At 37.3% G+C, this 23,460-nt stretch overlaps 1 protein-coding gene across 3 annotated transcripts; it reads left to right on the top strand.

Annotated features, from left to right (window-relative positions):
• Positions 1 to 186: 186 nt before the first annotated feature.
• Positions 187 to 11,908, top strand: LOC145491022 (integrator complex subunit 15-like). Of its 3 annotated transcripts, none has more exons than XM_081470155.1 (7): positions 187 to 770; positions 1,663 to 2,027; positions 6,503 to 6,598; positions 9,794 to 9,980; positions 10,164 to 10,739; positions 11,302 to 11,341; positions 11,696 to 11,908. In XM_081470155.1, the coding sequence occupies exons 1-7, from the start codon at positions 743 to 745 to the stop codon at positions 11,736 to 11,738; spliced, it is 1,335 nt and encodes a 444-aa protein (XP_081326281.1). In that variant the 5' UTR covers positions 187 to 742; the 3' UTR covers positions 11,739 to 11,908. The 3 variants fall into 3 exon arrangements, with proteins under 3 accessions (XP_081326281.1, XP_081326284.1, XP_081326283.1); XM_081470158.1 differs by having other exon boundaries at positions 187 to 1,558; XM_081470157.1 differs by having other exon boundaries at positions 731 to 770; positions 1,328 to 2,027.
• Positions 11,909 to 23,460: the final 11,552 nt, after the last annotated feature.

Here is a 23,460-nt window from a genome sequence, read left to right as displayed (position 1 = left end):
AGATAAGTGAATTTTATTCAAAATGACGCGGACATTGTCAATAGCTTTTCTCGGTTTTTGATTGGCCAGTCAAAAACGTCCATAAAATCTCATTGGTTAAAAAGTTGATAGTTTGACAGCTGAAAGTTGGACTCGAAGATTAAAATTTTACCCTTATTGATGATAAAAATGAGCCAATCAGCGCGCGAAAAATTAGACAGTTACTGTATAACAGGCTCCCGCGCTTTCCGCCGTCGCCGGTAACGCTGTGCCTGCACTAACGTTACTCAGTGGATCCTCTGATCTTCACCCCCAAAAAAAAACCCTTTGAGCCTATGCGGTGGAGAGAGGCTAATTCCTTCTCTGGTCGCTAGACATTGTCTTCTAGGGAAACTTGTTGTAAAGTGTTTCAGTGCGCTGCCTATTGTGCAAGTTCCTTAACTGGATACCTGTATTTTTTTAGAAAAGAATGTAAAAAAACAAACAAACAAACAAACAAACAAACAAACAACAACAAGAACAACAAAAAAAAAAAACGCGGTGACGTCCAGAAACTAGGGGTGAAATGTACCCCAAATGTGCCCAGGTCAGTCCTCGGGCCATCGGCCAACACCCAATGAGTGGTTCCCAATCTGAAGAATTTCTTATCTGGCCTGGCTGCTCATGCTAAATGGCGGTCATAGTGGTGATTTTTGGCCATATTTGATTTGGTTTGATTAACTCTCCTTGGCGCTACTGTGGACATTCATTGCTGTTTTCCGTCATGAATGAATACGAGGAAGACACTTGGAGTAAGTATGTAGTTGATAATAATGCAAATGTGGGAAATATGTTTGGAAATCGTGCATTCAAGTCGGGAGACCGCGGAGTAATCTTATGAGCTTGTAGCTGCAATTTAGAAACGAGATGACAATATTAAAGATGGTAAGACTTGCATTGTACTGTCGATTCAGAAAACTTCTTTGTTAAGTTAGCACGAAGCAGAATAATTTATAGACATGCTGCGCCCTTCTGAGTTGAATGTCTCACGTACTGGCAAACATGTACGCCATCTTGCATAGTGATGTTAGAGGTTAGAAGTCAGGGCTTACTGTAGACACTGATGCAGAGCAGGGTTTGCAATTATTTTAGTTCGCAAGTTAACAACACGGATTTTTTTTTAACCTGAACGTTATTCAGGTTAACCAGAGAGCTATTCAGGCTAACTACAGTGCTAATCTGGTTCACTGCCCCCCACCCACACCTCTCACACCTCTCCCCTCACCCCATTTTAGACTTTCCCCCCTTTGTTGGTGCTTTGTTTTTTTTTTTATTTTAATGAAAAGCACTAACCAATCAGTGCCCTTAGTTACAGGTAAGCCATGTAATCAACATGGAAACTTTGGTATATTTGAAACTCATATTGGGGGAAGGTGGTAGGAAGTCCATGCAAGGTGGGAGAGGACAGGATGGAAAGTGGAATTCTTAGGTGAAGGGAATCAGGAGAAACTGGAGAGGGTCTTTGCAACATTGCACGATATTTTGTAGTGGAAAAAAATGTGTGATCTACCCAGGAAGGAGAAGGAACTTTGAGTAAAAGGTATAGAAAGAAGCAGGTTACTCTCCCTCTCCCAACATCTACTAATCAATCACTGGTAGTAACCATGATGTCACTGACATAAAATATTATCATTTATTTCATAGATATTGCATCATGGAAGGTAGATATCCCTGGCAAAGTCTCTTACGTCAAGCACCTCCTAAGTTGTTCTCAATTTCCTGAATGCAGTAGGGATGTTATTCATATGTTAGAGAAATACTTCAAGGCATATGCACCAGACATGCCTCCAAATCCTGGACTTTATCTCTCAGCTTTTCTTGATGATGTTATCGACTTGTACATATTTCATGGCAAAGGATCAGGAGCAAAACCATTATCTGCTATCCAGGAGCTTCAGCTCTTAGAAGTTATATGTTCTTGCTTTCAAGATCAACCATCTGACATTGTAAGATGTGGTGTGTTTTATATACTGTTTGGAATATCAGGTCAAGACATCAAAGATGGAAAGGTGAGATTTTAGCATTTGAACTTGAGGCATTATGTTTGGCAGGGCAGGAAAAAACCCAGGTCTGGTTGCTCAGGGCAAGTAAATTTTGCTCTTGGGCAGGTGAAAAATATGGAAGTTTGGTGGTCCGGTAGTCTTGTTAGTGATAATTTCAACTTAAAAACAATTTCAAAACTTAAGACTGCAAGATGAGCAGACCAATGAATTGAAAGTATGGATTAATTTAAAATTTGTGTCACTGTCCAGTATGTTTCACCTAGTTTAGTACCAGTAAGCTCATTTTGTTTTAGTATATCACTGGTTATAGACAGTACCTAGTAAATGATGTACATACAGTTGATAAAGCATGAACATAACACACCTACTGGGCAGGTAATATTTTAGAGGGGGAAACTGACCCACTGGGCTACTGGACTTCAGAATTTTTTCCTGTCTGCATGGTATAGCATATGTTCCTGGCTAGATATGATATCACAAGCTATTTCTCCTTATTTTTTCATTTTTTAACCCTATTTATAATCAGATATAGAGATTTTCACATAGTTTATGCAGTTTGATGAATGCCTAGCTAAAATCAAACAAACAAACCCGAAACACTCATTTGAATTTACTTGCAGTGACTTTCCTTGCCATTAAAAAGTGAATTTAGAATAATTGCATAGATTAATTTTCGTCGTTGGAAGCGTAAAAAAGGCAAAGAATTGACTATTACCACTCTTTCATTTACAAAACATAGGCACGCAAGGCGTGCAAGAGTTATTTTTTTTTGTGAACTAAAAGTCTCGGAGATAGAAACATTTATGGAACTGTTTACAGTAATGATTTGGTTTATTTGACAAGTTTTTTTGGTTGCGATGTACAGCAAGAAAGAAACTGGGAATTTATGATGTACATACGATGTTACATCAGTAATGGTGAGATAGCTAAATAGTAAGCCATAAAATGTTTGACTGAACAAACTACAGTAACCTGACACGTCTCCAGATCAATGTAGATACCATGTTATTTTCTAACAGGTGATTTGATTCGTTCTTTGATACAACCCACACTGTAATTGGTGTGACACATGCACATGCATAACACCCTCACTCACCGATCACATAGCCCTTCCAACCCCATAAGAGGAATTTTTGCTCAAAAATACTCAAGTTAAGGACGTTTGTGCCCAAAATGTTCCCACATACAGATTTTTTTAAACTTGCCATGCAGAAAGGTAATGATCTACTTTTGCCAAAAAGGCAAAAAAATGGGGGGTGAGCGACTTCGTTTTGGAGAGAACATGCCCACAAGAACACCCTAAATCTGAAAAAATCAGGCTTCATTAGCGAATAAGGCCACAGTGTCTGTAAGCCCAAAAATACTGCAATTAGACCTTTTAAGTGAAATGTTCTCTGCCAAATATTGTTTAAGTGGACCTATTAGGTGAATTTAGTCAACTGACGAGGTTTCGTAAAGAACAACTTCGCATTTAGTGACCATAGTTTCACATGCCTTGCAGCCGTAAGATGGCAGGATTCAATGCCCCATAGACAGATAATCTTGAAATTTTTTTAACTTCCCACATTGATTTTTTTTGTCCATTTTTGGACAATGTGGTGATAACTGTAAATAAAATCTGTTTCTGGTAAGAAAAGTAGGGGTCACCGAACGTCCAAGATCATTAAATCTACGCAAAGCTATAGCAATGGCCATCTGCCCTATCATTGTTCATTTTAGTACTTAGCGCACGCGCTCGATGCATGACGTGGTGTGTGAATTTGCATGCGAAGTAAGGATGCACAGAAACAATTAGCGCGAAAATCCTTAAGAGAACTTTTTGCATTTTATACAAGTCGTAAGTTTACTCTTTTTACACGACACAATGCAACACTACCTCACCAAAAAATAGAAAGAATGAGAAAAAAACCTCTCTGACTCATTGAAAGTCTGATTTAATTAAATTGCACTTTAACTTGGTACCACGCCGTCTTCAAAGAACATTTTAACAGTTTTCGTACTTTTTACCTTTAAAAATATCGGACTGAAAAGAATGTCATAAAATGCCCATCAAATAAAAATATTAAACTGCCACTGCAGAGACATAAAAACCGTCCAGAAATGAAAGCTTCTTTTTTGTTTAATATCCTGGGAACAATAGCCGATAACTTGTCAGTTTACTCCCATATAAAAAACAAAAGTGTTAGGTTACCATTTATAACTAAAGATAGCAGACATCTCGTGGGAACAAGTGGTGATGATTTGTCAGCTCTAATTGAATTTACTCCCTTGTGAAAAACAAGAGTGTCAAATTACCCTTTGTAACTAAAAAATAAAAATATCTTGTTATCTTTGCATGCAACAAGAACAAAACAATTGTTACCTGCACTTCATTGTAAACATTAGAACTGTTTTAAATTTAAATAATCTCATCTCCTCTAAGACATGTCCTAAGAACTAGAAGCGATGATTTGTGACCTCTAATTGAGTTTACTCCTTGTGAAAAACAAAAGTATCAAGTTACCTTTGTAACTAAAAATAAAAATATCTCGTTTCATTTGCATACTACTAACTCATGAACTGTTTCAAAACTCAAGGCTCATCTCATTCATAACTAGCCACCATTACACTGAACATCATGCACTCTAAAACAACCCTGGCCGATATATGTAACTGTCACGCTCCACTCCAAACCTGGTCTAAAAATCACAAACTGGCAACATACGCGTCAGTCTTTATTTTTCAATTACCAAAGTCCTTGTACACGTTTAATACTATAAAATGGTCAAGACTTCATATACCTCACTTAAGGTATCTTGAACAAAAATAATTTCCTTTTTCTTCAACTACAATTCGTGTTAGTTATTAATGTGAATCAGCGAAAACCCTGATAAGATTAGAGAAAAGATTTAGTTTCATTAAAACATATCTTCTCATTCCAGAAGTAAGCAAGAACCATTATCGTTTTGTTCTGTTGACCAAATTAACCGTAGTCTCTTGGCTTTTCACATTGAAATTCATCAATGGATGCTGAAATTAACGACACGTCCGAAACACTCATAACAAACTCTGCAGCAATATTTAGGTTTCAATACAACTCACAAATGATTTGAACCTGGTCACAACCTCTTCACATTCCCAGTAGTGCATTCCGGCCCCCCTAAAATACAATTGATCCTATCATAGAAGCCACATCAACTTGTTTTTCATTCACATCTTAAACCTACACTCAACTCAGAGACTGATCTAATGGGAAAAGCTCACCCTTCATTGCATGCTCGTGGTTATATGCCAAACACCATGTTTCTTTGACTGATTATCCAGTTGCAAATGATTATTAAACCCGCCGACAAAATCCTCAGCCTAACCCACAGAAAATGTCAAAGTAAGCCCAATATATGAATACTTCCTCCTCTTTTAGAGAAGAATAAATATGGCTGTTCTGAACTGTATCGGGATCAACTATTCTCTCATACCATTTACTTTATAACTAGAAATTTGATTGGCTGTTTATAGTAGATCCAATCTGATTGGTGTGACATAGGTGTACATACATCTCTCACTCATCCATTGACCCATCCATAACATACCCGATGTGCCGACCAAGAGGTATTTTTTTTTACAAAAAAATAACTCAAAAGTAGATTAACACAATGATAACAGGTTGGATGGGAAGATTTTTGCCTGTTCCTGAAACCAATCATATTGCAACTAGATTTTTTGAATTCTGCCTGGTCACACATTGAGAAAAAATAGTAAATATTAACACTTATTATTCAGTAAAAATTGATTGCTCGCATACAGCATTACACTGCTCTACAATACATCACATTAATTACATTATTTTAAAACTTAATCTACACAGTATTGTACAACATTACAGAACAATACAGTATCACATACGGGGGATGAACAGGGTTTATGCTCAGGGGAGCAGTAACCCAGGGTTTGTACAGGTCATGGAAAACCTGGAAAGTCATGGAATTCATTATTTCAATTTCCAGGCCTGGAAAGTCATGGAATTTAAGTGAAGGTCGTGGAAAAGCAATATGCATGGCAAAAAGATATTTTAAAAATTGAAAAAATAACACACGAGTCAGAAACAGGCTTTAATTTCAGTACAAATAGACACAAGCACACATTTTATGCACTATAATGCTGGAAAATATGTTAAATAGATGATTGTTTTGATACTGCTGTGAGAACAACTGCTTAACTAAGGTCATGGAAAACTCGGAAAGGTCTTGGAAAAGGTCATGGAAAGTTATGGAATTTTAAAAGCTTCAAAAAGTGCGAACCCTGAGTAACCCCTTGCGTGTGATTTTATATATTGATATTGGTGCCATTAAATAACTAATTCATTCACTTCTTGAGGGGCTGTCTTCAAGCAAGACCACCTCTTTTATAGGTCAAGGTTGTTGTCTTTGTGATTCATGTTTCAATTTCCATAAATTTCTCAACTAGGAACTTACTACAATATTTTATTTTCTGTTAAACTTCAGGTTGACAGGAAAGTTGAAATTCTCACAAAGCTTGTCTCTATGGCTGTGGCATTGCAGTGTGACCATTTGTTAGAATCCATGGCCATCTGGATGCAGGTTCGTAAGATGAACAGTTCTCAACTCCTGATTACTTGGTTCTAACATGCACTGAAGTTGAAAACTAATTGAAGGGGTGAGTGCAAAACCATGCTAAGTGACGATTTGGGTGAAAAAAAAAATTTTCGCGAAAGGGCTTGAATTTTTGCATGCGGTCTTCAATGTAATAGAAAAACGTGGTCCTGTATTTTTGTCGCTGGTTTTTGCTTCGTTCATAAAGACGCCGCTAGGAAAACCGAGTGGTTTTTCTGCATACGCAATATCTCGAAAACGAAGCGAAGCTTAGCGGAAAAACTACGGGACATTGTTAAACATACCTAAACAAAACTGTATGGGAAATTTGGAGCGTTTTCGACAAAGTTCACTTTTGATTAAAATACCTAGCGCCCTTTTCCCGCCGAGGTCTTCAAATAAACGAAGCCGGGCCTTTGTTATGATAAACAGAGCCGACCCTTTGTTATAATAGCCAAGCCAAGCCTTTGTTATAAGTCGAAGTCTCGCCTCGGTTTATTATAACAAAGGATCGGCCCGCCGCGACCGCAAGGACTTTGATTTTACTTAGAAACCAGCAAAATGTCAATTTCACGCAACTTATATAAGCTCAAATTTATTGATTTCAGGTCAAAAGTGGTTAAAACGTTGACTCATGTTAACGCGCGACGGCAAGGATGTTGATTTCTCTTAGAGAGCAGCAAAATGTCAATTTCACGCAACGTAAAAGCTCAAAAATGTCGATTTCAGGTCAAAAAAGGTTTAAATGTTGATTTCATGTTAACCCGTGACGGGAAGGTTGTTGATTTCACTTAGAAAACAGCAAAATGTTAATTTCACGCAGCGTATAAGCTCAAAAATGTTGATTTCAGGTCTAAATAGGTCAAAATGCTGATTTCGCGTTAACGCGTGACGGCAAGGATGTTGATTTCACTTAGAAAACAGCAAAATGTTAATTTCACGCAGCGTATAAGCTCAAAAATGTTGATTTCAGGTCTAAATAGGTCAAAATGCTGATTTCACGTTAGCGCTTGACGGCAAGGATGTTGATTTCGCTTAGAAAACAGCAAAATGTTGATTTAACGCAGCGTATAAGCTCAAAAATGTTGATTTCAGGTCTAAATAGGTCAAAATGCTGATTTCACGTTAACGCGTGACGGCAAGGATGTTGATTTCACTTAGAAAACAGCAAAATGTTAATTTCACCCAGCGTATAAGCTCAAAAATGTTGATTTCAGGTCTAAATAGGTCAAAATGCTGATTTCACGTTAGCGCTTGACGGCAAGGATGTTGATTTCACTTAGAAAACAGAAAAATGTTGATTTAACGCAGCGTATAAGCTCAAAAATGTCGATTTCAGGTCTAAATAGGTAAAAATGTTGATTTCACGTAACGCGTGACGGCAAGGATGTTGATTTCACTTAGAAAACAGCAAAATGTTAATTTCACGCAACGTATAAGCTCAAAAATGTTGATTTCAGGTTTAAATAGGTAAAATATGGCGGCCGGAAAATAGTGTTAACATCTGGAACTTACTTTGGTTATCTGGGACAATGACTATCTGCACTGAACAAATAAACATCAAATAAGCACTTTTCCAAATACAGCAACGTCTTAAATGGCTAAAAATCACGAGATAAATACATATTTTTCGACCAACGCGATCGTAGCTTTATGTCACGCACCGCCTAACAGTTTAACAAATTAACCCTTCTGCGCAACGTACGGGTCTCCATACATCTGCATGTCCGCTGATCCCAGAAGTTCAAAACACTACAAATCATGCCGATATGAAATAAAATCAAAGCAACCTGGATCACAGATCTATGTTACAATCGATCGCTACTTGTTGGCCATTATTATCTTTAAATGAAAAAAGCCGAAACAATCTAGTTACCAGTTCGAGAAACGCGAGCAGAACGTGATCGCAATGCATGCCGGGAAGGGTCTTTACACCTCGTGCGCGGGAAAACATGGCGGTCGATACAAGGCAAATTTTATCACTCAAAAACCAGTTCTCGCTTTCCAAACTTTGACACTAGCAACGCTTGGCAAATGGGCCACAACTCACGAGAGGGTATTTTTCTTGGGCAAGAACTGCTCTTGGACTTTGCTGCCTGGCTCGATCTGACTTCGAACGCCGATAACACGATTACGGTATATCAGCTACCTTCGAAGTTTCAGAACACATTTTGATTCTTTAAAACGTGCTGATGACTTACGGGTTTATCGAGGCTTAATGATGCCTCTCAACCACCAGGCAGGCACACAAGGTACTTTAACACAATGCTTAAGATATTAGTTGACAGAGCTCTAATGCGGCACATCTCTTTTTAGTTCGATGGTATTTCGTTTGCCGCTCGATCGATTCACGTGTTGTGCTCACGTCACAATAGCCGATGTAAACAATCTGTTCCCAGATTTCCGCTCTATATATGCTGTGAGATTTGATTTTGACTTCATACACTATAAACAGTCTGCCTGTTTGCTGTTCAACAAATAAACTCCTAAAGACATGGCTAGGAAAAGCCAAGTATTTTTGCATACGTTATAACTCGAAAACGAAGCAAAAACCAGCGACAAAAATACAGGGCCGCCTTTTTCTATTACATTGAAGACCACATGCAAAAATTCAAGCCCTTTCGCGAAAATTTTTTTTTTCACCCAAATCGTCACTTAGCATGGTTTTGCACTCACCCCTTCAATTATTGTTTGCAATAAGCTTAATTAAAAATTAATGATTAATGATTTTTACTCTTAAACTAGCCTATGATCTTTTGCATGTTTCATACAAAAAGGAAAGTAATTTTCAGGTATTTTTGTAAGGAATATCAATGCAGTCCTATAAAACATGTTAATAAGCTGTGTGAAGTCAGAGTTAATATCATCTATGAAGCACATCATATGATATAGGGCATAATTCTGAATATTTTTTTAGAAAAGGACAACAAACCACCTTGATGCACTGGAATTTTTCAGAAACAAATCTTTATTGAAACGTTTTTTCAGTTACTTGTATTTGATTTTACTCCCTGAATTGTTTGTGCTCAATGTAGTTATATAGAAAGAACTGGTATCCATGACTGTATTATTTTATAGTTGGCAGGAATTTGCCTTTTTTGTTTAAATGTTGTATGGTACAAATGCACTTTGATGGCAAGCAATCTGACACCTGTATTTGCTTATGGCTTTGTTTATTGTCAGAGACATCACCACAGACCTGGTGTAGTGTTGAAGGTGACTTCATCCATAGTGGAAGACTACACATGCCTTGTACCCGCTTCACTGCCATTCCTTCAGACTCTTGCTTCTCACTCACCGCTGATGGCTTGCCAGCTAATGATTGCTCTCATTAGTTTGTATCCAGTTGTCACTATTGGCAAACAACAAGGTAAACAGAAGCTCAAGGAAGCTTATAACTTATTACACCCCTATGCTGATTTTCAAAATTCTGGCATCCCCATTTCTTCACCCATTTTGGACCAAAATCAAAATTACAATACTACATGTAAAAAATTCAAATTGTTTTTCATAACATTTAAATCACACAATTTTACCCAATCTTGCATTTCAGATGAAAGATCATCAGCTGCGATCTCAAATCAACCTCCTTTGTCTCTTCTCAAAGTTGTGGCTTCCTGGGTCGGCAAAAATCCTGATCTGTGTTTACTAACTTGCCCCACTAGTCTATTAACAGCAGGATGTCTGCGTGGATCATTAGCCCCGGCAGAACCTACCCCTCTCCCCCTTGGTCCAATATTGGGCCTGCTACGGTGGGTAGTGCTAATGCCACTAGCTTGTGACAGCGCCATATGTGACAGACACTCATACCATGAATCTAGACTTTTATACTCGCAACTTCACCTAGCAATAATTGAGGCTTTTTTACTGGCTGGCAAAGATAAAGAGGATCCACAAGAAGAAATGGAACTGGAGCCAGGAGAAGTCATGGATGAATCAGACAGCCGTCATCTTATCAAAGGAACAGATTTGAAAGAACTGACACAAGACATGTCAAAGTTAATTGACAGGTTAAAAACTGCAGAGTTTAACCACAGCATTATTGATCAACAAGTTCAACTGTCAATGGATAGATTTGCACAAACTTTGCAAGTTGCTATAACAACAGGATGTCTTTCCTCTTCAAAAGGTAACCTTTGTGCTGATATTGACAGTGAATAAGAATGGCTAAATATTTGCCTTTTGTTTGACCTAAGCAGTTGTCAGGCTAAAGAGATTGATTGTATGATGTATCTCCAATCCTGCTTCAAACCTTCCCGTAGGATATATGGTATGCGAGCAATTCAAAGCTCTCTTTTGATTAAGTATTCATCATTATAGGAAACAACTCAACCTTGAGAACATTTCTATTCAATAGATAAAATTTGGCATATGATTTGTTGAATGTTTAATCCCATCACAGCATGGCTGCGTAACTGTTAGTCTAAATATTAGCCCTGGCCATGGTTATTGTGTTGTATTTTTAAGCAAGATGCAACTTATGAAGTACTTATTAAGTACACATCCTTCTCATTCTTGGGCTCTCTCTTGTTCCGGTTGCCTGGAAGACAGACCCTGTGACAAGTGCTTATTTATCACTTAAACTTTCGATTCCTTGTTAACTGTTGGGAAGAACAGTAGCTAAATACAACTGGTGTAAACTGGTTTGGTCTTCTTCAGCAATTTGAATGATTTTCTTTTTTTTCTTCCAGATGAACTCATATCTATGTGCAAACTTCTGCCAGCAAACAGGTGAGAATTTTATCAGAAATTCTACTGTAGAAGGCTAGTGTATCGCTCAGAAAGGTTATTTGCATATTTAATTCTTTCCAATTCTAGGATTATTAAAAAGGTATTACATAGGTTCTGCCATTGTCATTCCTTTCCATCATCGTTAAGGTTTTAGTTAAAATGTAATTTGTGTAAATTAATGCTGCCAATAATGAACAGGGAAATGGATGCAAGTGTAGCTCGCAAAGGTTCATTGTTAGGGTGTGTGCACGTGTTTGTTGACTCAAATAAAGAGCTTTTCACACGATTCCATAGATATATATACATGCTCTTCTAACATCATTGTGTAACAGTAGTGTATTTATTCTTTTACAGACTGTTGTCCACAGTGATAGAAAGCCTGGATATCCATCATTAATCCAGTTAACCACACTCAAAAAAGCAGCATATTGTGTACTCGCATTGCCCTGGACCAGTAGATTGTGTTTTGAAAAGATTATCTTGAGACACCTTTTATTTAGAGTTTCCTAACTAAATATCCTATTGTGAATTTGGGACCATGAGCTATAATATAGGTAGGTACTGTTCTCTTCTCCTCTCAATTGAGCAGTGTGTTTTTTATTTTAGCAAAGTTGAACTTTAAGTGTCAGGACTATTTCTGTGTCAGAAATATTTGGCAGTCATACATGTTGTTGGAAAAATGGCAAGGAAATACATTCCACAATCTCAGCAAGTGACAGGAAATTATTAGGTTGTCTCTGTGTTCAAACGCCATGAATGTCTAAGCTCAAGTTCACAATAAACATCTTGATGACCATAATAAACTGTCTGCAGTTGTCTGTGTAATAATTATTGGCAAGGTATGCCTCGTTCCCATGGAAGGGACCGTGAGGCTTCATGGTTAGGAGGGGAAATGAGAAGTGTGCCACAACTTGAGTAGATATAATCTATTGAGTATGACTAAGGAGCGATACCTATATGTCAAAATGAGTGTTCGTGATCCCACAGAGCTGTAGGGTGAAGCAAGATTGAACACAGCATAGCTAGTTTACATAGCTATTAAACATAAAAACAACTACAGTTTCTGTTATGAGGTCATATTTATTTATTCTTCTCAATCTCAATCCCATGCTCCCACAAGGGAGGAATAGGAGAGAGAGCCTGGGATCGAGGTTGAACACGTGTCACAAACCACTACAGTAATCTCTTTGATTGCACAATTCTATAAACGAACCTCCCAACGAAAAAACTTACAGCCACCTTCAGACTTCCTTTTACTGACATTTGACCCTAGACCTGACTTGCCATGATTGAACGAGCAGGTAAAGAAAGCTCTCCCCTGATTAGGTCCCGGATTCACAACACATCTTCGCCGAGTGCGGCGCCCACATTTACACAGCGGTGGAGTGACACCACCTCCATTGAAAGAAATTACGGGTGGGGTGACTGGGGAATTCACATTTGTTCTCACAACAGAGGGTGGGGTGAACGGGCGAGGATTCCCCATAGGGGTGGTGAACGCTTTACCCAAGCGCATTGAGTAGTTCGTGGGTGTAGGAAGTGTTCTGGCTTTTTGTGAAACTGCTGTATGAGAAGCTGAAGCATATGGGATGCAGTTGTTATTTTTCTCCAGGTCTTGGTTTTGTTTTTGTTCACCCTTAACGGACGTTGGTTTTACTTGGGGCCTAAGTGAGGGTACTGTTACAGGCCTAGATTCAATATTTGAGGGTTTACACGGCTGGATGTTCGTCTTGCTTTCGCTCTGTCCAATTCCAATCAACACTTGGCGATCACTGCATCCTACAGCTGCGCGCTTCTTCTCGCTCAGTGTTTGCTTCGCGAGCCCTTTTCTTAAAATAAGTCCTGTTGTAGAAGATTTCGGCGTTTCACGTCTGAAATCACCACAGCATTCTCTAGGTCTCTTGTTCAAACTTGACAAACATGTTGACGGTGTTATAAGGCTCGTAGAAGCGCTGTCACAGCCATTGCTTGATTTGGAGCTAATACTTACCAAAGTCGCGCAAGCAATGTTTTGTGGTGCGCTCCTTTTAAGACCAGGTACAATAGTCAGAGCTCTGCGCTCGTCGTCGGTTTTAGCCTCTTTGACTTGAATTTTGAGAAGCTTGTCTTTATCTTTGACAGCTGTCAACTTTTGACGGAGATAACCAACTCCCGATCCCAAAATTTTACTTTTAACTGCAGTGTTCAGTGGGTCAGCAATCATGTCACCTTCAACGTGGTTCTCAGACGGCAGTCTGGAAAAGTCTAAACTCCTGTGCAAATTTTTTTCTGAAGCTGGAGATGGTTTTATCTGACGCTTTGTATGCGCTGTGAGAGCCTTGCTTTTCATATCATTGTAACACTTCAAAATATGTTCCTTGCTTGATGATGATGAATCTCTTTGCGAGTTAACACTCTGCGCCACAATCTCCCAAAGCTTTTCCAACATCTGAAAGCAGAAATGAAACTCGAATTATTTAACGGATTCAATATGTTTATATTGATTTCCCGTAGCGTTTAGTTTGGAAAACAAACTCGTAGACGCCAAAAGTATAAAAAAAGAGTATAAAAACACTCATTTCCAAATCAATCAAAATCAATCAAAATAAATCAAAATCAATCATTCAGTAAGTCAAGCGAGCAAGCAAGCAATCAGGCAATCACTCTATTAACACTTTATTTATACCCGATACGCTATTAAGAGCTAAGTAAGCTCGATCAAAATACGAAATCAGACAGGAAATCGAGCAATTTTACTTTTAAGTGAACAAAAATCTTGTACCAGAATAATTTTAATCATATAACAGTCTTTTTTGCATTTCCTAAAAGCTAAAGATGTAAACATTTGCCTGAAATAACACCATAAACAATTTCCCACGGAAAATCGAGAAGATAAATTTCAAAGTTCAGTGAAATTGTTGAAACACGGATAAAATTTAATCATCAGTTTCATTTCAACTGTACATTCAAGTGTTTCATATGAACTTCAACATTTGTTTTCGACATTTGGTGTTGTTAGAAAGTTTGCAATACCATGTAAATAATCTCGGCATAAAGTTTTTGCCCACTTTTTACTCGAACTTCTGTTGGATTCCCTCTTCTGAATGCTTATAACTATTCTTCAAGCTTCCACAGCTGTGATTTTGCTGTAAATTGTTTGTAAGTCCAAAGGTACTAGGTTGACTCACAAACGCGCTGATAGCATGTTTTGCCCTATTAATAAACATCACAAATTGCCACGAGCAAAGCGGGAATTGTTAAACAAATGTGGCTTGTTGACTAACAATTGGTTCCAGCTTGTAATCCATATTCATGAGAGAGAGAGAATTTGCTTCATTTCAAACATTTCGTTGACGTGCGAAGACGTGGTTTCGTTTTTCCATAAACAACGAAGGAAACTCAAGAGCAGTGAAGACCAACTGGAACACAGAATATTTAGCAGAGTGAAGTAAATGGTGAGTAGTTTTTTCTGAACTCTTTCCTTCACTAATAAGCAGAACGAAGACATTCCAGAGTCGCTGCAATTTGCACGTGTTTTGGTCGTTTCGTTGTTGGCGTGTATTCCAAAATCGTTGGACAAATAATTTCGCTCTTAAGAATGGTTAAATATGTACCTTGGATAAGCTTGCTAACAAGAAAACGTTACTGCTCCTTAATTTAGTTGTTTAAAGAAATTAAAATGCTCTCGGAAGTTGGTAGACGTCTTAGAGAAACAAGCACAAGCGACCATGCCATTTGTACATCACCAATTAACATGTTTTCAAAGTAAACCCAAGTCGTTCTTAAAAATATCTCAAGTCCGAAAAATAACGATAAAAGAACCTGCCACCCGGAAACAAGTCGATATTCATCGTATTCGAATGACCACAAGCGGTGTATTTTTGTTGTTGTGTTAGTCTCAAGTCGATACCAGTAAAAGTTTTGACAAACATATTTTTAACCCGCGTATGGCTTTCCGTCGCAATGCTTTCCTCTTGAAGAATATTTGAACATATCCTGAATATACTGCAGCGTTTACTTTTGCAAGGACCTTGATAATATTCACTTTTTTCCGTTGAACTTTGGTTAAATTGTTCTTTACTTGTTTTCTTACAGAGTGGAAAAGAAGACAAGAATGTGACAAGACGAAGATGGAAAATCACAAGCACTGGAGGAGCCATCGTAAGGATAAGATTTAATTTACAATATTGTATTCCGATTTAATGGTGGCTTAATGTAATACGACTAGTTTTCAAACACATGCAGATTATCCAAGTTCGATCTAGAAGAAATAAATTTTTGATCAAATAACGATCGACATTTTCAGTTACACTGATCGAGAAGTGTCAAAAAAACTGCAAAAACGTTTGGACCAAAAGACAAGAACGGATGCGTCTTTCATCAAAATTGACGAAAACAACGAGATGTACATGTGAATATTCTGGCCACCATTTCAATCGGAGATCGTGCAACACTGAGCGATTTTATTTTTTACTTTCGTGATAAGATATTTTTTTGTACCTTGAAATTCTACAAATTTTCGCCTGTTCAAGATGGGGGCAAGTTGATAAAACTGTATCAAGTGTCAAGACCTGATAGCTTGGAATAACAAGCCCGTAGTAATGTGAGGACACAGTTAATACTAGTCAATGAAAAGATGCAAAAAGGTTGAAGGAAATTTATGAGATTCTGCTACAAATGAAATCAAACAGTCTGAAACGAGGCAAATTCCAACTGACAGAAATGTGCAGAAGGGAGGAATATAAGTCATTTTTTTAAGATTTGAGATCTATCTGTTATCATAAAGACAAACGTAAAATTTTCACGTTTTAAATTTACAGTTGATTCAGTTTTAATCAATGTCCGTTCAATATCTAGTTAATCGCTCAATGTTACATCGTCTTACATCAACTATTGTCAGATGCAACTTTCAAGGTGGCACTGACCGCGGAAGCCGAGTTAAGTAAAGTTTGATTTTTGGCTTTGAAGATATATCGCGACTGTAAAAAAAAATTGTTTTATTTTTATTTTCTTTTTGTACTCGAGGATTTATAGTTAACAAAGTTCAATGTACAATGCCACCTTTGTTTGCAGCTCACAACATTATTGGAGTATGTGCGTGTTTGAAAGGTTTTCATTGCAACATCCGAAAATTAGAAGTTTGCTGGAGCAATTTTTCGAAACCCGTGAATCAAAATTGAATACCGAGAATCTTGTTCTCAAACATAAACAAAATACTACATTGGAATTAGGATCTAAAGGCAAGATATTGTCTGATTTCTATTTCACGGGTTTTTTACATCAATTCGTTTATATGGGTCAATTTGTTTCGAGTAACTAATTATCCTTTTTCTTGTTTTACTTTTCTCGATCTGTGTTACAATGAACCTTTGAAATACGTACATTCAAGGTGTATGTTGGGTTAAGAGGTTAAGGAAAGGTAATGTCTGGTTCCACAAAAGCGTTTTTTTTTTCCTCAAATATCGGCAGCTGAAGTTACAGGCGATGATAAAAACTTTCATTTATTTGACAAAATATACAAATGATTTTATTTGTTTTTATACAGTTTATTTTATTGGTTTGAAATAACAAAATATTTCAATGAAAAGAAACTATAGATTGAGAATTAGGACAAAATTGTCACTGACTTTTAAGAAAACAAACGCGATTAATTAAATTTGCTCGTATGTTACTGTACAACGATAGCGTTTTTCTTAATTCGGCTTCTTTATCTAAAATTCTTGCAATGTAAATTGACTGCAACAATTTCAAAACACTACAGTGTAGAGACTAAGTTTGTACCAGACGCGGAATTGAATGAATAGTATTTTTCAAGGTGAATTGTCTGTAATGAACTCAAAACACCACGAGTGGAGAAAATACCTTTTTGCTATATACTATTTCCAAGTGAATTTAGTTTTCAGATCATGTGCAAAGCTGTTAACTTTCTGAAAAAAATTTACAGAGCTTGGCCTATTTACATTTCACATGTACTACAAATTATTTTAATTTTGGCTGTAGAATGCCGAAGCATTGATAAAATCAAAGAATTGCAATTTTAATATCAATTCATAAACGATGAAAGTCTTGCCAGTTAAATTGTCTACTGTAGTTTTGATTCAAGACGAGTGGAAATTTTTCCATTTTTGCTATCTTTGGTGGCAAAATTTTCTTTGACATTCACATCTCAAAGGAGTAAAGTTTCAATCACGTTTCCTCATCTACAAGCTTAATTGTCGCAAAATTGACACGGCCACTTTAAAAAAAACAGATATAATTAAAAATGTGCTGTTTTGACAAATTTTCAGAGTTTAAAACGGACACGAGGAGGAATTTGCTATTAACTTACCTTTCCCATTGAACTTTTACATAACGTAAATGAAAAACGTTAAACTTTTGCGATAAATATTTGCAAACATTTTGTAATTGTCGTTGTGTAATAAGTTATTTCACTGCCAAATTTCTAAGTCAAGGTCGAAAATAGTTAATGATTCTTCAGGCAAAGAGATGTTTGTATATGTGCTCGTGTTTCCTCTTTGAAATGTCAGGATTTTACTTTGTGATTTCGTCATTAAAAAGACTAGAAGCTTTATTTGAATTGTCTTGTACTGATCTCAAAACACAGTTTGCAGAGGCATTAACTCGAATTAGCTATTATTTCAGCAGTAAAGAAAGAGAGAAAGAGTCACCTCAATAAATTCCAAAACAGACCATTTTTTCAGTGAAGTGGAATTTTTGCACGCGTTAACATTTCGCATTTTAATCAAGAAAACACTAGTAAGAAAATACCCGCTCTGGAACCAGACATTATCTTTATCATAGGGTAAGTAACATGCTTGGCTTTAAACCGTTTTGAAACTTTAAAACGAGAAAAAATTGAAAAGATTGCAAGGCAAAAAAAAATGGTTAAAAACACTTGTCAATGAATAGTTTCGTGTCGAGTGAAAAGTTAAAAAATAATACAATTTATTTCCACCTCTAATGTTTCAAAACGCAAAAAAATTCACAGTTTAAAGCCTGCATGTTACTTGTGCTTTGGTACAGCATCTCGCATACGAAACTGGCTTAAAATTATTTTGTGGACGACATTTCGGAGTATGTTTGTTCAAAATGTCACTAGAAGAATTGGCAAACTTGAAATTATGGTTAGTTTCTTTGCGAGATGCTGTGCAATTTTTTGGCGGAAAATACTTAAAACGAGGCCTTCTTTGTTTGATTGCAAAAATTGTTGTCAGGGGAAACGCTGTGCAAATTTGTCCAAATTTTCCCGCCAAAAGTCTTAGTATATAGAGGGAACATTTTTTGTTGACACCTTCTAATTAAATTTCAGTTAACTAATTAAGAAAACTATGTTAGAATTGATTGATTTAAGTAGTCATTGATATAAGAACAAAGAAAAAATAAAGAGAATTGAAATTTCAAAGTGACACTTGTTTTGTTGTGCTTTATTGAGACTTGGTATGCTTATACAATAAAGAATAATAGTAAAATAAAACTGTTGTTTTAATGTACTTTAAGTAATTATAGCGAATATACTTGTACGATAAGTAAATAAACTACAACAGCAAAGTACATCAGTAGATAATTTATCTTATATTAAAATTTCCCAAACAATTTTTTAAAAAAATCGGCGCATGCGTATTTTAGGCGCCCGTATTTTTTCTAAGTTTTTTGGCGGGAAAATTAAAAACATTTTGAACAGCGGTTACCATGGCAGTAACTTCTGCAAAACATTTGCATAAAAGTCATGGCAAAATAAACAAACACAACAATGAAACAATCTTTAATATTGGAAATATTTACAAAGTTGGTAAACGGAAATTTCAAAAAAACCAAAGAATACCTTACTTCTGAAACTTAGTTTTACAAAACAAATACTCCCGCAAAACTAATACGCGTACCAGGTGCAACATGAGTAATCCGAATCAAAATTTCAAGAAAACTAAACATGAAATCGTTTCTGCGTATATAAAGACGAAATTATTTGAATTGCACGACGATTTGGTCGACAAAGTTTACAGGCTAGATAAGCAGCAAATCATTACATGCTAAATCATTCATTTTGATGTATCCAGGACAAATTGGCAAATCATTGTATAATTTGAGCTCTCCAAGACAATTAGTTTGCCGGTCAAATTGTGGCCAAAATAAACGACGCTTGTCACTAAAACACATCTGTTTCTAACTGGTTACTTTAGTTTGTTCTTGTTCTGTAGTACGACTCAAGGTCCACCTCGTTATTACCATAACACTGAATAGATTCTATTGTAAAAGCGATTACATGTATCAGGGGCACCCAAAGTAAAATATAACTTTGAGATTTCAACCTAAAAGCGAGCGAGTGACCGAGTGAACGATAAACAAATGCCAAGAAATATCCGTTGAAGCTAGAGATTTGATTTGCATTTGTTTAAACAATACAATTGTGATACTGTAGAAAGGTTTTGATTTCGTAACTTTGGCGAAGTTGCATTGAACAATTATCGGCGAGTAAAATACTCTCTAAAATTGTCTGCCGTTTCCATGTGAAGTTTAAGAATTCAAAACAACATGCGATAACTGTAGTAGCTAATTCAAACAACAGCTCCCACGTTTTTTTTTTTTTTGGAAAAGAGCCAAAACAATTATCCACGAGTGGCATTATATGCTAGACAATTGTCTCAAGTTTTAATGTAAAGCTTGGGAATCTTAAACAATGTGCATATCAAAATATACGTTCGACATCTCAAAAACGATAAACGAGACATAATGACAATTGCAAGCTTTAATTTCTATTTTGAAGTTTGAAGTTTGAAGTTTAAACTCCTTTCAAAGGGTGCCCCTGAAAAGTGTAAATGGCTTTGAAAGCGGAAGTTAATAATTATGCATCTGAAAGGCGCGTAATTTAAAACAAAACCACCATTGCCGTATCGGAAATTTAGGTTTAATTAAACGTTATATTCTCGGCTTATCTTTAGTTGTGTTCTTCGCCGCTTTATGATCCATTGATTTATCCTCCTTGTTTGTGTTCTTGCACTCGTGGTGTTGTATTCCCTCTGAGCAAAATAAACAAATAAAAATGTTAGACAGATTAAGAGATGACAGTTTGTGAACTTATAATCTCCCGAAGCCAGAGAACGATAGTAGGAAAGCAATTAAAATTTTAACACAGCGAGAAAATTTCATGTCGCACAAGCGAGAAAATTTCATGTCGCACAAGCGATAAAATAGTGTTGAACAAAACTAGGAAGGAAAGTCAACTTGGCAAATTATTTAATTCATAGAGCAGGTCAGTATATTTCCATGAATTGATGTCAGTAACAACTTGACTTGAGGTGATAATCTGTCGTCCTCACAGGACCTTTATTCATCGGACACTGAAAAGTTTGACGCACAACAACAACAACAACAATGTAAAGAGCAAACTCTCCTAATCAAAAAACCTTGTGAATGTTCCACGCTACGTTCTATTACAAAGAACAAGACAGAAATGGCTCCAGAAGGTACGAAAATGATATTCGGAACGAAACAACTCTCATCTCTGTCGCGTGCAAACGGTCGACTGGGACGTTTTACATTTGAATATTTAGCGCACAAAGCTCAGGTACTTACCATTAAACAGCAAAGCTTGGCCAAAGATTCTTTCTCCTTTAGTTGTGGAAGTCTTCAACACTCGGTTCTTTCATCTCCACAGGTAAAATTCGTCTTCAACAAGAACACAGGCCATGTCTTCGCACACGCCGGCCATGAACGGCGTGTCTTGGTACTTCTCATGAATATGAATTTCAAGTTGAGCAAATCATCACGGACAAATATATGACGACAAAATGTTCATCTCGTCGTCTCGTCACTTCAACTTGTCATCTCGTCGTGTCAACTCAACGTATCGTCGCCTCAACTCGCTGTATCGTCGTCTCAACTCGTCTTTTCTTCACTTCAACTTGTCGTCTTGTCGTGTCAACTTGTTATCTCGTCGTGTCAACTCACCGTATCGTAGTCTCAACTCGCTGAATCGTTATCTCAACTCGTCTTCTCGTCACGTCAAGTCGTCGTCCCGTTGTGTCGTCCTCTCAACTCGTCGTGTTAACTCGTCATCTCCTCGCCTCAGCCTGTCGTCTCGTCGTGTCGTCTTTTCAACTCGTCGTCCCCTCGTCTCAACTCGTCACTGCGTCACTTCAACTTGTCGTCTCGTCGTCTCAACTCGTCATCTCGTCGTCTCGTCACGGTACTAGCCGCCATCTTGAATGTTGGGGTCTCAAATGTAATAAATATTCCTAAATGTACATAAAAAAGGTCCTGAATGTAATAAAATTTGGCCCTAAATGTGATAAAGGTCCTAAATGTGTAATAACTTTGGTCATTAATGTAATACATTTTGGCCCAAAATTTAAAAGTTTCGAGCATGAAAACCTCACATAAACCTGAAATCACAGACTGTGGTAAGTAGACAATACTTAAATGTTTGGCCTTTTGCTTTAATTATACTGTTAAAGAATATTTTATGAAATTCTAGCTTTCATATGAGTAACGCAAACAAGCGTTACAGAAAGCCGAACAAGCAACCTTGTCACGTTAATCTCCACACGTGTTTCGGGCAAAAGTTCCCACGAGAAAATGTTGTTATCAAAAGAGTTTCCTTGTGTGTTTTACGCTATGTTTTGGCAAGAATAACTATTTCCTTTTCGGTAACCCACAACGCGGTCCAGGAGATCGATTAACCTTTGAACACTGGAAAACAGGTGACCAAAATGATCAAAGGAGCCCGGGGCGACATCTGACCCGCGGGGTTAACCCGCCAAGGTTGTGCATCTAGAAACATTGCTGAGAATATTTGTTGATCAGTTTTAGTAATTCATAAGAATATTGGTTGATTAGGGTTAGTAATTTAGCAACGTCAGCTTTCTCAGAGTTAGTACGTGCACGTATGATTTAGGGACTGCGGAAACCGCGATTCCCATGACCATACGTGATCGAGATAATTCTCACTATCTTTTGGCCAAGCCCAAAACGCCGTTTACCGCAGGCATCGTTGTTTCTTTATTCTTTGTCTTATTTCGGAAACACCGTATTAGCCAATCGCTGTACAGCTTGCTAATGCGTAGCTATATAATCGCGAGTTTTAGTTTGTAAAAGACAGTCCAGAAGAGAAAAGAGTTTGTAGTTGGATGTAGCGCAGAGTACGCTAACAGCTCCGCCCCAGCATTAAAAAATCTGTTTGGTAACAATACAAAGGAAGAAAGGCAAAAATGTTTTAAGTTAATGGCGATTGCAATTAATGTTCTTTAATATTCCGATGCCACAGAAGTGAGTCACAATTTCACTTTATCTTTATCGCATGTCTTATTTTACAGGAGTCAACATCAACAGACTTCTAGTTAACAATAGAAGGTATAAATAGAAGGTATAAATTTGGACGAATATCTTTTAATACATGAATGATTGAGTAAGTTCTGGTGAACGTCCATCATCCCCGCCTCCTCGGTTCTTTTTTGAAGCTACTCTTTCTTAGAGCTTGTTAACATGTAAAGAGGCTTCCTGGTTAACCTAGTTACCCGGCTACAACAAAGCCCGCCTTTGAATGCAAAATTCACAGCCCTTCCACCAGAGTTTAGAAAGCGTCATCGAAGCGTGACGTAGCATGGGAAAACCATCCAGATTTCATGGCATGTATACTTTATAGCTGACATTTTTTACGATTAACGGTTAGTTTTTTTCCAGTTTCTACGCCTAATAGCTTAATTTTTGGCCGTTTTGCGGCTAATGGTTTACCCCATATATAGAGACCCTCATGTTATAACTGTTTACGTACATGCCAAAAAAGATAGCCCGTCTGGAAGGGTGCTCCAGGGAAAGCACACAGGGTGGTTCGATTAGTACTTTGCCTTCAAAGCAAACACATCAACAGGTTTTGAAAAGAAATATGAACACCGATTGGCAGCCCCTATTACCTCTCGAGCATTTTCGGATACTTGGCGATCCGCTTTGGCTGTACCGTCTCGAGCATATTTTTTCAAATCCTGTGTTCTCTATTTCCCTCCTGCTCCTTATTTTTCATTTCGTTCCGCAGCCACTGAGCTTGTGCCTCTGCTCTGCTAGTCGCTGTATGTAATTACAGCAAATAATTCGTCACTTCAGGAGTGATATGCTCCTGGTTACGTACAACTTTTAGACTGCCTAAATAC

Source organism: Orbicella franksi, chromosome 6, assembly GCF_964199315.1.
Source record: "Orbicella franksi chromosome 6, jaOrbFran1.1, whole genome shotgun sequence".
NCBI classification, from domain to species: domain Eukaryota; kingdom Metazoa; phylum Cnidaria; class Anthozoa; order Scleractinia; family Merulinidae; genus Orbicella; species Orbicella franksi.
The sequence above is the reverse complement of the archived record's forward strand: the minus strand, read 5'-3'. Positions and strand labels throughout refer to the sequence as shown.

What these genes read in the sequence shown, in the direction of transcription:
- LOC145491022 (XM_081470155.1), top strand. Translation starts at nt 743, where the DNA reads ATGAATGAATACGAGGAAGACACTTGGA. An exon ending in CCATGGCCATCTGGATGCAG is followed by an intron (nt 6,599 to 9,793) that starts GTTCGTAAGATG and finishes GTTTATTGTCAG; the next exon opens with AGACATCACCACAGACCTGG. An exon ending in ATGTCTTTCCTCTTCAAAAG is followed by an intron (nt 10,740 to 11,301) that starts GTAACCTTTGTG and finishes TTTTTCTTCCAG; the next exon opens with ATGAACTCATATCTATGTGC.